The 14,925-nt window shown below is 40.2% G+C and overlaps 1 protein-coding gene across 1 annotated transcript in view; it reads right to left on the bottom strand.

Moving 5' to 3' along the window:
* Nucleotides 1-1,620: 1,620 nt before the first annotated feature.
* The window catches only part of Fem1b (fem-1 homolog b (C. elegans)), a 13,900-nt gene continuing 595 nt past the window's right edge, over nucleotides 1,621-14,925 (bottom strand). Inside the window, exon 2 of the mRNA XM_013012081.1 lies at nucleotides 1,621-7,693. Within this exon, the coding sequence (XP_012867535.1) occupies nucleotides 6,058-7,693 (1,636 nt within the window). The 3' untranslated portion in view covers nucleotides 1,621-6,057. The remainder of the gene's footprint in view (nucleotides 7,694-14,925) is intronic.

Raw genomic sequence — 14,925 nt, 5'->3', positions numbered from 1 at the left:
ACCCCTCCTCCAACTAAATGGCCAAGAGCTGAAGGAATTGGAGGCTTGCATTTCAGTCTTCAGCTCTTCCATTGTCTCTTTTTTCTCTTACTAGTTCTCCCTTCTCAATCTATTTACTCTGAAATAGAAATGTCCAAGACTGGTACAGACCGGGCAGAGTAAACATGAAAGATGTATTTTAGAGGAAGCATCCTCACTTGAACTTTTAAGATGCCAAATGCAACACTGACCCCTAGGGTTCAGATTGACTGCTGGAAGAGGGGCCAGGACATCGCTTTCACTGCAAATTTTGAGTGACTCTGGCTGATAGCTGAGGCCACCAAATGATCATACAGCTAAGAATTAAGAGGGACTGCTCTTTGAACAATATGTGGAGACAAAGGGGGGGGGGAAGGTGGGACTTGAGTTATATGGTCTCATGCCCCAGAATGCAAGACTATACTAGAACCCACTGGCTTAATCATGTTCATTTCCTGACATGACTTGACCACCACCTATCTCTAATCATACAGATGCTCCAGGAATGACTTAATAGTCGCCAGCAGTCCACAATGTAATGTCCTTGGATCTTACCTTGGCTGACATGGGGCCAGCTCTTTATTTTGTACTGCTTCTTGTTAAGAAAAACACAAAACATTCCCAAATTATCCTTGAGGCAGAACCAAGGTTTCTCGCAAACAGCAGTCAAGCCTAATCAATCACAGTAAGATTTTCAGAGTGCTTTTCTATCAGTCTATGCTGTAAGTGCTGACATTACCCTGAAGTAGGACACCATGTTCCAAAACAAAATGGAACAGGAATGAAGAAGCATGGCCACTTAGGTGTGAAGAGGACAAGAAGACTCACACCTAGGCTCTGAAACTTTCAGAAAGCTTCAAGCTAAACTGTGCCCAGCGAACTCATCAGGCTCAGAGAACAGTATGAGCAGGAAAATGATGACTGAAGGGCACCACTACAGACTTACCATTCCAGTCTGGCATTATTTTTATTTCTCCATTAAAAGAAAAGTGCAACATTTCCATGATTATGGCTCAAGCCACAATCAAAAAGTATAACAAAGCCCAGAGCAGTACATGTGAGGCTGAGCCAGGCATCAAAATCCAGAGCTAGCAATGAATCTGCTAAGTATTACACATAAGATGTTCACTACAATACTGTCTGGAGCATCAGAAACTGAAAACCTAACAGCCCACCAATAAGATCTGGCTAAACAAAATTTAAGTCTATCCATAGACTACTATAAAATTGTTTTCAAAAACTCCATATATATGAAAAAAATTTTAAATGCTTAAGATGTTAAAAAAAAAAGGTAAAGTCCATTTGGCATTTTAAAATAAATACATACGTAACAGACACCACAATAAAGCTCCTTTATACAATTAATATGCAATAATAAAGTGAAACCATACATACACAAAAATTATGGTAAATTAATCAAAAAACTTAAAAATCATTGCCTTTGCAGAATCTAAACTTGATGTGGAGACAAGCGGGGAACTTCTGTTCCATTTAAGCTTTTCTTTAATGTATGAATTTATTCCATGCACACGTATTACCTCAAGAACTCAATGAACTCAAAAGATCATCTCACACTGAACAATAAAGACACACACTTCAAGGTAGTTTTTTTAAACATTTACTGAACACAAACACCATTTTTCCTTTTACATAGCAAGATTGTTAGTTTCAAATTAGCTGAGCTATTACGACTGTCAATTGCCATAAAATTAAAAGTGATTCTACATGTCAAACTGAAATGGAAAATATCATGCAAATATATAAATCACTAGCAGACCTCTGGTGCAGCCAGCAAATTTACTAAGTTTATTAAAGTCACGTAAAAGGTTTGACAAAGTGCACAACAGAATGACACCACTGGTTTATTATAAATCACAGTGAATTACTAGAATACAACAATGTGGCTCCTCTACGGGGAGACTGCAGGACGGGGTGAATATTATAAAGGACAGGATCTTTTCAATAGGTTAGGCCGGTCAGCTGTGACTCCCCAGCTACGTGCCTCTGAAAAGACTGCTTGAGAAAGCTGAGACTTTTCCTCGCATGTTCTTCTCTGACAATTACTAAGCAACATCAAAAAAAAGCCATGCACAAATTTTACATCTGATAAAAAATAGATACAAAACCTGTTTGCTCCATCACTAGGAAAGCTTGCGTCTTCGCTGCTCCACTGTTCTCACAGGGCCGCTCGCACATGACTCACCCTAAACGAAAAGCTGTTAATGACTTCGCAATATTCACCCCTCCACAAACAGCAAGATAGACTCCCAAGACCATCAACTCACTGACCCTTCCCTACACATTAACAGACAAAAGTAAACACCACAAATCTAGGACTAGAGACCACATTTACAGCTTTAAAACTAGATCGTCATTACTGGTGTAGTGTTTGTTTCAGATCCTGTATTTGTACAGCCCATCCCGTCTGAAGGTTTGCGCAGGTCTGCCATAAGAAAGTCCTATAATGTGATAAGACGTAAGAAGCGTTCCCCTTTGAAGAGGATGTCCACTACAAAGCTGCATTTGCAGAGTAGGCAGGAACACAGCTTAAAAAATTCTGGACCAAAACCTTTAATAAAGCAAAGGGCAGAATTTTATTTTCTTGTGCCCTTGTTAATAGTACAGTATAGCCAGTGAGAAAAGCAAAAGACTTGTCTGTGCATTGACACATCTAGCAAGCTGAAACATTTCAGATTTTTACAGAATATCTATCATAAAAACAAGATTGTTGTACTTTCCTCCATCTACTCACTAGTTCAAGCACTGGCTACCTCTAAACCAGCAAATGGAATCCAAAGTTTGACAGCTCACTCCTCAGGCCACCCCATTCCAAAAGCAGGCAAAGTGGTCTCATTTAGAGAGCAAGTGCGTCTACTTTGATGGAAACTGCTAACAGGGTGCTGCTCCCTGAAATTTTTAATTTTTAGAAACACTTGGCAAATGCAGTGCTGGCATTTAGAGCTATCGCCCTAAATCATATTTTACTTCAAATAATGCTATCATACCTCAGTCTTCAGAATTACCAATCATGAATCAACTATTCGTACAATAAAACTTCTCAGGAACAAGCAAGACCAAAGCTTGCAGATGGCCCTCTATCTGGTGTGTGTTTAAAGTTGCCACAGCAAAGAACCTCGGGACAACTGGGCTGAAAGCACAATCCAGGGTGGACTGAAGGTAGCTAACCCATCAGACTCAGTTTTTATGCAAAATGCTGCCCTTTGTTGTCTACTAAGGGGCATGGATTTGCCGCCCAATCCCTGGGTTACTAGACAGTAAATAGTTACTAAAAACTGAAGAGCCCAATTTCACTGACTCCACTGAAAGTGGAAAACCCACTTAAGTTCCACATGATTTACAAATGAAAATGTCCCCCTGGGCTCTAGTTCATCCAGATTTATAGACAATTCCCAGGCAGGATGGAGAAGTTGGAGGGAATCTGTAATGTTATCAAGGAGGCGTTAATGTTCAAAGCATCATTTTTACAATAAGAAACATTAAATGACAAAGGCGACTGCAAAGTGAAGGCAGCTAATGTGCTGAGATACAGAACTATCACCTTCTTACCTATTTTCCCTTAAAAATGTAAGTTTATAAAGAATTTGGCTATATGTATTTTAAAATAACTCTACCAAAACAAATGTAAGTAACAGGCCTGTAGATCACTTGTTTCAAGAATGGCTTTATGCAGGTATTCACAATGCATATTTGGATTGATATCACAAGACAAAAAGTTAGCTCTTCAACAAGAGTGCACAATGTACTACTACACTAGAGTAAGCAAAAATCATTACCAGTAGCACAGTTTATTCTGCTATCTTCAAATTCTTCCTCCAACTCTGCCAGTTCTTTAATCAGCACAGTCATTTTCTCCAGTTCAGTATTCCCTTTGCAAAAACTGTCATTAAATTCTGATGTGACTATGTACATAAAATCATTATCCTCATTTTATAAATAAGTCACATCTAAAATAGTGCTGGACCGGTATAGTGAAGGGGTATGAAATGTGGTCTTAAAACATGCAACATTACCTAGTACTGTAAGTTCTGGTGTTTAAAAATCATATATATTAAAAATGGACCAAGTGAGTACCAAGTATTACATCTATTTCCTCACTCTTCACTGCACCATCCTGATACTCTGAAAAACAAAGGGTCCATCTGATCAGAACCTTGGAAAAGGTATGACTCACTCACCTTGAGGAAATGTATTTTCTTTCAGGCCACTGAGAATTGCCAAGAGCAAGGTACAGTATATCCTTGATTCAGGATCAGGGTCAGTTAATTTACAAATCAGGGTCCATTCTAATGCCATCCTTAAAACGTTCCTTGTAAAACTTCAAGTTAGGAAAATAGAAATCTATTACCATGACAGTATTTGCCATCCAAACATTCCTAACTGAAGCAAGAAGACACACCAAGAACTGAAGCAACTGGATCTTGAACCTTCCTAAGGGAAAAAGTTTCAAGAATCTCCCTTCCCTGCCCCCTTCAAAGTATTTTATTTTGTGTGTGGGGTCTTACTTAAGGCCCTAAGGTGCTGATTTTGGCTTAGTCATGGTTTCTTATAAGTGATTCAACTGCAACCTTTCTCTTATATCTTTCAATGCAATCTCCATAATTAAAATGTTATTGAAATCTTATAGTTTTTTTCTTAAGTTTACATATGATGTTATACATCACTACAATGCTTTTCATCAAAGGAAAAAAAATCTGTGTCTTCACATACAGTACCATGCACTACAGATAGCGAAGGCATTCATTTGGCACTAGAGAGAAAATTAAGATACAGCTAATTTTACTTTCATTATCATTTTCAACATCAACAGAAATAGGTACATACCTTTAATTTTACCTTTTTCTGTGAGGCTTAAAAAATAATCATAGAATACTTTTAGTTTGATATTTAAAAAGTTGCTGTTAAAATAACAACAACAAAAAATAAAGACCTCTGTACAACCTGTTGGATAAGTGACATTCTGTGGTAGAAAAACCTGCAGCTCTGACAGACGCGTACCTTTCCAGTGGCATTGAGAATTATTTCCATCATCAAAAAAACAATTTCCTATACCACACAACTGAGTTTCCTATTTCTTATAATGGACTAGGTGAAAACAAACAAACAAACAAAATATATATATATATATCCTAGTTCTTTCTCATCTGTCTAGAGAGGCAAATAAATGCTCTCTGGAAAAGTAATTTCCCAAATTTTAAAAGGTACAACATAATAGGAAAAGGAGAGGGAGACAATTTGTTTCATTAAAAAAAAACGAAACACAGAATTCATTATTTTTACATGTCTATAAGCTGAATCAAATGTAGTTTAGATCAATTACATTAAAACAGAGACTTCAAAGAATTCAATCCTAAAGACAGTCCATCGGTATTCTTTGAAAAGTTGGTTTAAGGTTATGACTTTGAATATACTACCCAGCACAATGGAACAAATTCAATGAGCTTAATGTTATGAATTTGTAGCTACATTAAATTAGCACATTTTTTTCTCATTAACCTGTAGCTGTATTTTTTTAAGTCTTCCTGTTAAAATGTGTGGGATCACTCTACATACATAATGGAAGAGGGAAAAACATCTGCAGCAGTTGAAATGTCAGAACTCCTGGACTTCCTATTACTTTTAGTGTTCCTTGTCTCCATGAAGTCCTCAGAACTGCTGCATGGATAATGAGCTGACATACACTTAACAGAAATACTTTTGTAGGGCTGTTCAGAACATCAACTTGAAATCACAAACATCCCTTATCACACAAACAGAATCTTATATTGGTTCCTTAAAAAAAAAAAAAAGACAAATATTAAGTGACACCTTATAGTTACACCTAAACAATGTGGCTTTGCTTAAAGTGTGTCTGAAACCTATTCCCAACTATACTGAGGCAACAAGACCATAGAAGGATTTAAGGATGGAAGAAGGGTAATGGAAAGAAAAGTAGAATTTATGAACACATAATTCTATTGTCTGTGATTAAAGTCCTTTACTTTTTAGCACCACATTAAACGATTTTACATGTCCAGCCACTTAATGAAATCCAACAAACTCTTCCAGAGTTCTGGGGATCTGGTCTTGGTAGTTAATGTCATTAGCTCGAACTGCTCGGGCAGCCAGGCACTTGAGACTCATCTTCATTTGAGTTTTAAGTAGGATTTCCGATACCCCAGTGGTACTTTTGTCTAGTGGAGTCTTGTTCTGCTTGTTTGTCATGTCGGTGTGGGCGCCCGCTTCAACCAGGCTGATGATGATGGAGTGCAGGGTAAGGAAGTCACTGATGGGTCTGTTGTACTGGACAATAATGTGGAGGGCGCTGTTCCCCTCATTGTCCACGGCATTCACCTCCGCACCACAGTCCAGCAGGAGCTTTGTAACAAGTGCATTTGGGAAGCTGCAGACATCATTGGTGTGGAAATCATCAACTGGGGTATTAGAGTTGACGGCTAGGTGCAGCAAGGTGAAGCCTTCCCGAGTTCTGGGGTCAAGATGAATCAGGTTGTATATCTGCTTGTTGATTTTACACTGATCTTCTTCACTGCACTGTGTTTTGGTAGAGATGCACACTAAATACAGAAAAGTATACAGATTACATTCATAATTGTCCATAGCGCTGTGGACATCAGCATCTGTGATATTTTTTACTCTGTTCATACTTTGTTCTATTTCCAAAACACTGCATCTCAAAACACATTCTATGTCTGGGGCCTTCACAGTTTCATTCAAATGTATCATCTGTGAGAACACTTGAGCAAATCGAAGAAGATCCTTGTGGGTATTCCTGTTACCCTTCTGCCTGAGGTGCAGGGCATGAAGCCACAACTTGATACACTGCTCGAACTCCATATTATCTGCATAAACAGCGCCCCTGTAAATGATGGGGTGAGAAACATCAATATTGTCAGCACCTAAAATCCGTTCACGAACTATCAGGCCTTCCATGTGAAGAGCATCTCTGTCTTGCCGAATGGATTCCAGTTCTTGAGGGTTTCTGCATTCAGTTCTATTCCCGTAAGCATGGATTGGCGGGAGAACCTCTTTTTCAAGAATGTTTTCACCATCTTGAAACCTCTCTAACATAGCTAAATATAAATAGTGGTATGTCTTCATGATGTCATAGTTCTCACGGTCATTTGCAAAGGAGGCACCCAACAGTTCCAATGCTTCAATCCGACTTCTTCTATCACAATCAGCATGAGAGAGCAGCAGTTCCACCACATCGGCTTTACAGCTTTCTGCCGCAACCTTCAATGGTGTCATGCCATGGCCATTCACCACTATTGCAGCTCGCCATTTTATCAGCTCCTTCACAATGTCAAGGTGCCCAGCTTCAGCTGCAAAGTGCAATGCAGTGGCCCCACAATGTGCTTTAGCATTTGGGTCAGCACGTTGTTCTAACAGGTATCGGACCACGTCAGTGTGTCCCTTATATGCTGCAATCATCAGGCAGGTGTTGTCATACTTGTTGGCAATGCTGATGTTGGCATTGTTTTCAACCAGGTATTTCACAATGTCCAGTCTGCCATCAAAGCATGCCGCCCGCAGAGGGGTCGAGTTAGTTACTGTGGTATGGTTCACATTGGCTCCATGGCTGACTAGAAGTTTAACGACTTCAAAATGTCCTGCTCCTGCAGCACACCAGAGCGCAGTGGCACCATCAATGACATACCTACACGTGGAGAGAACAAACAGATAGATAGTAACACATCATCTGCACTGACCAAGACCTCACGTTCCACACCACCATCAATGCATCAGTTTTTGTGAAAATGAAAATAATTTCAGTAAAGCACTTTACATCATACTTGTATATCTAGTATGAACCCAACGTAATTATCATCATTTCTAAAGTGTATTTTTTTTTTAATCTTGCCTGGGTGCCAGTGGGCTCATGCCTACATACTCAGGAGGCTGAGATCTGAGAAGGTTCAAAACCAAACTAGGCAGACAAATCCAAGAGACTCTTATCGCCAATTAACCAGCAAAAAGCCAAAAGTGGTATGGCTCTTCTGGTAGAGCACTGGCCTTGAACAATACAGCTAAACAAGAGTACAAGGTCCTGAGTTCAAGCCCCAGTACCAGCATAAGCATACACATACACACACAAAAAAAGTAGCAATAACAATGAGGAAAAATAAGGGCTGAATGTTTTTGGCTCAGTGATAAGAGGGCCTGTCTAGCGCATGCAAGTGCTGGAACTGAAACCCTAATACCACCAAAACAAATTAAAAATAAATATTACATCAGTGATGTTTTAATGGCTGACAATTTTAACTTTAATTAAACATACTAAGTTAAATAAAAAATATTGCACTGCTGAAGATACCATTTACTATATAACATCAGAATATATCAATATAGTAATAAGCCAAACAAAAATCATACAAAACTTCTACACTAAAAACTACTAAATACTTAAGAGATAAATAGATGAAACTTAAATAAACAAATAATCTTGAGTTCATGGTTTAGATGAGAATTCTCTTCTTAAATGATCTACACATTTGTGTAAGCCAAATTAAAAACCTAGCAGGTGAGTGGTGCTGTAGCTCAAGTGGTAGAGAGCCCGCCTTGAGCTGAAGAGCTGAGGGACAGCGCTCAGGCCCAGAGTTCAAGCCCCACGACCGACAAAAAAAAAAAAACCTAGCAGGCTGTATGCATATGTGCACTGTATGTATGTATAAAAACTGATAAGGCAACTTTAAAAATTATCTGGAAATGCAATCAAGGTAACTTTTAAGAAAAATTAAGAGCATAGGCATGACTCAAGAATAGAGCATCTACCTAGCAAGTATGGGGCTCCAAGTTTAAATCCTAGGACCACCCCCCAAAAAAGTTTCATTTTTCTACTTAAAAAAAATAATGACTTTGTGTGTGTGTGTGCCATATTAGAGCTTAAACTCAGGGCTGGGGTGCTGTTCTTCAGCTTTTTTGCTCAAGGCTGGCACTCTACTACTTGAGCCACATCTCCACTTCTGGCTTTTTGCTGTTAATTAAAGTCTCATGGACTTTTCTGCCTGGGCTTTAGCTTCCCACCAGGATCCTCAGATCTCAGCATCTGAGCAGCGAGGATTGCCAAGGCTTACACCTCTAGCACCTTAAACAATCTTGAAAAAGAACTTTTTTCAAACTGATTATTAATATTTAATCTGTCAAATAAAACTATCCAAATAGTTTGGTTTCTGAAGACAAAAAAAAAAACTACCATAATTCAGATACATGAATCACCAGCATAAAGGATAGAAGACTACATCAATAAACAACAAAAAAAAAAACTTTTCAAAAAAGCTTCTTTAAAATATCAAACTATGGGGCTCAGAATGTGGCTTATTACTAGAGTGCTTGCCTAGCATGCATGAAGCCCTGGGTTTGATTCCTCAGTACCCTATACACAGAAAAAGCCAAAAGGGGCACTGTGGCTCAAGCCCTAGGAACAGAAAAAAAAAAATTCAAACTATCTTAATGACACTGGAGTTGATCACGATCTATTTAAAATTTAAGAAACAGAAAATCTGTTGTAGATATATGTGACAAATGAGTAAGTCAAAAATAAAACAACCCATTTTTTGATACTCACCTTTTTGAAAAAATAAAGCACAAATCAGACCACAGAAAGTTTCACAAAGAGAACATTTTACTGAGTTCCTGCTTCAATTTAAAATAGAAATGTCTAGAAATATGTATTGAATGGATGATCAGCAGTATATTTTAACCAAAGTCCTTAAGTTCACTCATTAGATCAAATGCAGTTCCTTGCCAATGATTTTCTAAATGAAGTCAAGATTTACCCCTCTTGTTTATTAGTATTTGCACTATCACTGGCTATGAAAGAAAAGATGCTCAACATTCTCCTAAGTCCTTTCTCCCCTCCCATGTCAGCGAAGCTCTTCAAGAACCAGTGTTCCCCACAAACTCTAGGACTGGATAGTCAGCCCTCAAAACCCAGATCAGCACCAAAATTCCATGGTCATATGACACCTTCCCTTTGTTATGTCCCATTTCTAGAACATTTTTAAAAATTAATGTAATTTTATTATTTTTTTATCATGTGGTTGAGGAATCAAACCCAGGGCCCCGTGCACTCTAGCACTAAGCCACATTCTTAGCAGCTTCCCACTCTCCAAGTCTTTTTTCATTCCCACTCACATAAGCTTTCTTGTCCACTCACCTGTGTCAATTCCCCTATCCATAAGTAAAATACTTGCAAATTCCATTGCAGAAACTGTGACCAAAGACTCAAATTATCAACATATGGCATTTAATCTAGGTGTTAGTCCCTTCCTTTGAGTCTCTATTATGAAGCCATTTTTAGTTTCTTCCAGTGTTATACAGTTTTGGGTCACCAGTAGCCAGTAGTTGAGGCCTGTAATTGTAGTTACTCAGGTAGCTAAGATCTGGAGGATGGCTTCCAAGCCAGTACAAAGCAGAAAAGGTTGTTAGACTCTTATCTCCAAAATAACTAGTATGCTGGGCGCCTGTGGTTCACGCCTGTAATCCTAGCTGCTCAGGAGGCTGAGGTCTGAGGATTGCAGTTCAAAGCCAGCCCAGGCAGGAAAGTCAGTGAGACTCTCATCTCCAATAAAACCCACTAGAAAACCGCAAGTGGCACTGTGGCTCAAGCGGTAGAGCACTCACCTTGAGCTGAAGCGCGCAGGGACAGCGCCCAAGCCCAGAGTTCAAGCCCCATAACTGACCAAAAAAAAAAAAGAAAGAAAGAAAAGAAAAACTAGTAAAAAGTTGGGCACCAGTGCCTCACGCCTATGATCATAGCTACTCGGGAGGCTGAGATTTGAGGATGTGGGTTTGAAGACAACCTGAATAGGACTCTTATCTTCAATGAACCAGCAAAAAGCCAGAATTGGAGTTGTGACTCAAGTAGTAGGAGCACCAGCCTTGAGCTAAGTAAGGGACAGCACCCAATCCCTGAGTTCAAGCTCCTATACTGGCATATACACACACAACAACCCCCGGTATAGAGCTGGGCTGGAAGTAGGGCATCAGCCTAGCAAGTACAAGCTCTTAAATTCAAACCTCAGCACTATTAAAAATGTAGTTTTTAGGCGGAAAACTTTTTCAGAAATTATTTTATACAGAATTACTTTATTTGGTTTTGTTTTTTGGTTCTTTTTGGGTCCGGTCATGGGGCCTGAACTCTGTGTCTGGGCACTATCCCTCAGCTCTTCAGCTCAAGGCTAGCGCTTTACCACCTGAGCCACAGCACCACTTCCAGCTTTTTTTCTTTTTGCTTATGTGGTGCTGAGGAATCGAACCCAGGGCCTCAGGCATGCAAGGCAAGTGCTCTACCACTGAGCCACCTTCCCAGCCCTACAGAATTACTTTAACATCATGCTTCTCACACACATAGACAAAAATTAGAACCTCAAACATAAGGCTGAAGCTAAGTAGTAGTACTTGAGCTGGGTTTTAACAACAGTAGGGGTTGGGGATGTAGCATAGTAGTTCAACATTTGAGACCCTGGGTTCTACCCCCAGCACTGCAGAAAGTAAAAACAAGGCACAAAGAACAGAAGAGACAAGACAGCAGTCTGGTACACCTACAATGACAAGTATTTCAGTGCTGTTGCAAGAGATCCAAGCTAGGCAATATAGTGATTGTGGGAAACAGGGAAGTAGTAAAGACAGGCTGTGATATCCTCCTGAAACTACAATCTCCATCATTCGTGATTTTTATTGAGCATTCTCAATTTATGTTTCACTTATTGATTATTGAAATTGCTAGCTGCTATGTTAAAGTGGTTATTTTCTAATCTACTAAATGCCAATGGTCACTCTTCAGTTTACCAATTAATATGAAAATAATTTCAATTCATATCTATCTTAAGATCCATTCACATCACTTTGAGATTAATTTGCAGTTCTTCCCAGTCATTTGGACCTTTTACAACAGAAGAAGCTGTTATTTGCAAAGGTAAGGATTTCTCTTTTTCACTCCTTTTTTGTGTCCATTGTAGGGCCTGAACTCTGGGCCTGGGCACTGACCCTCAGCTCTTCAGCTCAAGGCTAGTGTTCTACCACTTGAGCAATAGCACCACTTCAGGTTTTCTGGTTTATTGGGAGATAAGTCTCTCAGACTTTCTTGCCTGAGCTGGCTCTGAACTGCAATCCTCAGATCTCAGCCTTCAGAGTAGCTAAGATTATGGGTGTGAGCCACCGTGCCGGTGCATTTATTTTTATTCATTAATTTTTATTTCCAATTTTGAGGCCTGAACTTAGGGCCTGGGCACTGTTCCTGAGCTTCTTTTGCTCAAGATTAGAGCTCTACAACTTAAGCCACAGTGCCTCTTTTGACATTTTCTGATTATTGGAAATAGTCAGACTTTCCTGCCAGGGCTGGCTTTAAACCTTGATCCTCAAACCTCAGCCTCCTAAGTAGCTAGGATTACAGGCATGAGCCCCCAGTGTCTGGCTTTTCAATCTTTGTAGACCTCTAGAAAAGTTAGCCTGAGTGGTATAACTTGAAGCTCACTTACCCACTGGGGGCTGGATCTTGCTTTGTACTTTGTAGTGCTAGGTTCAGTAAAAGTCAGGGCCTCCAGCATGCTAGGCAGGTCCTCTACCTTGAAGCAACCCTAGTACCCAGAAGTCCTGGGGTCTAGCTCTTGAAAAATAGATGTAGCTATTCCCCTATTTCACAGACACATGAAATGTATACCTTTAAGCAACACCTTAGTACCCAGGCCTAGGGTCACATGAGACTTATGGCCAGGGGGGGACTCCACAGCTTCTCCATATACGGTAGTAAATTAGGGTTTCTAATTTTTTAGTTATTTACAAACTTACTTTACAAGTTTTGTCCAAATTTCTCATTATTAGTGCTCTTTACTATTTTTCCTTAAATATTCAGTGATTTACTTGGTATTTGTCTCCCCAATCACTTTCTTCATTGCCAAGTTTGCAACAACACTGAAATACTTGTCACTGCAAGTGCACCAGATTGCTGTTCTACTGTTCTTTACCACGTTTTGTTCCATTTTTATTTTTTGCAGTGTAGGAGGTAGGACCCAGGGCCTCAGGTGCTGCATGTACCATTGAGCTACACCCCCAGTCCTCTACTGGCTTTAGAGCCAGTTCAAATATTACCAATTTCCTAGTGCAAAGCTGATTCTCTCTCCCTCTACTCTCCCCTTCAGTATTCCAAATGATGTCTTCTGTAAGCCTAAATAGCACCTGCAAGTACTCATTTGTTATCTATTTCTCTCTCTCCCTCTACACTGTTACCTTAACAGTGGGAACAGGTTCTTTAGATAGATTCCTCCAGAGCCTAATACCCAGTAGGTACTCAATAAATGTATGCTTGCTGAATCTTTTAATCTCACTGGCCAGTGAAGAATACTGGACAAGGTATTCAGATACACAGACTGAACAGTTTCTAGTCATTTCAGGTTCTTAACTACCCACCTCAAAACAGCTCTTTGATAATACAAAAAGACAGCAATAAACAAAACTTTCATATCTTCTAGAAACTTCTCTCCCACCAGTTCTCCTTGTCCACATAGCCTCACATTACAAGCACCCCAACAGCTGCACTCACTGCAGCTTTGACTGCAGATGCCTAGCTTCAAGGCAGGTGCCTAGAGCTGGAATGGCTCTGTTTTCCTCCTCCCAGCAATGTAGGTAAGGAGTAGGTAAGGCTGTGAGAATACGGGAAGTAACAGGCAGGTGACAGAAGCCAGCAGGGAAAGCAAACATGAACCAGGTGCCATCTTCGGTCAACCTCTTCTCAATGTCCACAGAGGTAGTCTCAGAGATGCCATCATCCATGGGTTATCAATTTATTAAAATGTTAACACTGTAAGACATTTCCTATCATCTAAAGCAGAATCAAAAGCTTTTATTTTTCTCTTAATGAGCTAAAATTTAATAGTGTCCTGATCATCTTAAAGAAGAAATGTTTTAAAGTCAGATGTTGTACAGGTCTGTAATCTCAGCACTTGGGAGGGTGAGGCCTAGGCTACATAGCGAGACCGTGTCTCAAGAAGAAAAACGATTTTCTTAACAGGTTTTAAACAGTTCCTAATCATCAAAGCTAAACTACATAGTTTTCTGCTGAGATTCAATTTACTTCGAAGAAAATGCAAAATAGCTTATGTACTGGCATGGGCCAACAAATAAATGGAATGAGTAAACCAAAATCTTTATGCTGCTGTCATTTATAAAACATCTTCCAAGATTGAAGAAGGTAAGGTCAAAAATCTTAACAATTCTGTGATCCTTATTATACCCAGAAACGTACTTATATGTGGAGAGAAATTTTTAACTATGAGGACTCAAATTTTGAACTCCCCACCTTGGGTAACAATAAAGGTCCAAAGCCCACGCCCCACCTCAACTCTCCAGGGTAATATGCTATTTAATAAAGGCATCATATCCATCATATCCATTCTACATCATATCCAGTGTCACTCTGGGGCCAACACATCAACTCCAGCAACGTGGAAGAGTCAGAAGCATGTCTTGAGATGTCTGACTGCATTGACAAACGCACGAGAGACTGCGTCTGCGTCTGCAGGCTTACTCTGATAGGGAAAAAAAAGCCCCAGCAATCCACTAGGAGCTGACTGGACCACTCGCTCGAAAAGGAGAAAAGTGGGTGACTGCATAACTCACCAGCCTTCCATTTTAACTGCTGACCTCGTTAATGTCTGACCTCGGCCAGGCCGCCAGGATTGATAAAAGGAAAAAAGCCTGCAAAGGCGGCCACCCCTCCAGACAGCGGTTCAGACCACCCAGTACAGACCACCCTTAGACCTCCACGCCGCGGGGGCGGCGACCGGGGGGGGGGCTGGAATCCTGGGGCGGAGGGGGGGCCGCTAGGGATGGGTGGGTGCTGGGGCGGGCCGGGCCGCAGCGGGGAAGGAGGCGCTCGCGGGGGCGCTCAGG

The sequence above is a fragment of the Dipodomys ordii genome, unplaced genomic scaffold (assembly GCF_000151885.1).
Source record: "Dipodomys ordii isolate 6190 unplaced genomic scaffold, Dord_2.0 Scaffold15, whole genome shotgun sequence".
In the NCBI taxonomy this organism is placed as follows: Eukaryota; Metazoa; Chordata; class Mammalia; order Rodentia; family Heteromyidae; genus Dipodomys; species Dipodomys ordii.
The sequence above is the reverse complement of the archived record's forward strand: the minus strand, read 5'-3'. Positions and strand labels throughout refer to the sequence as shown.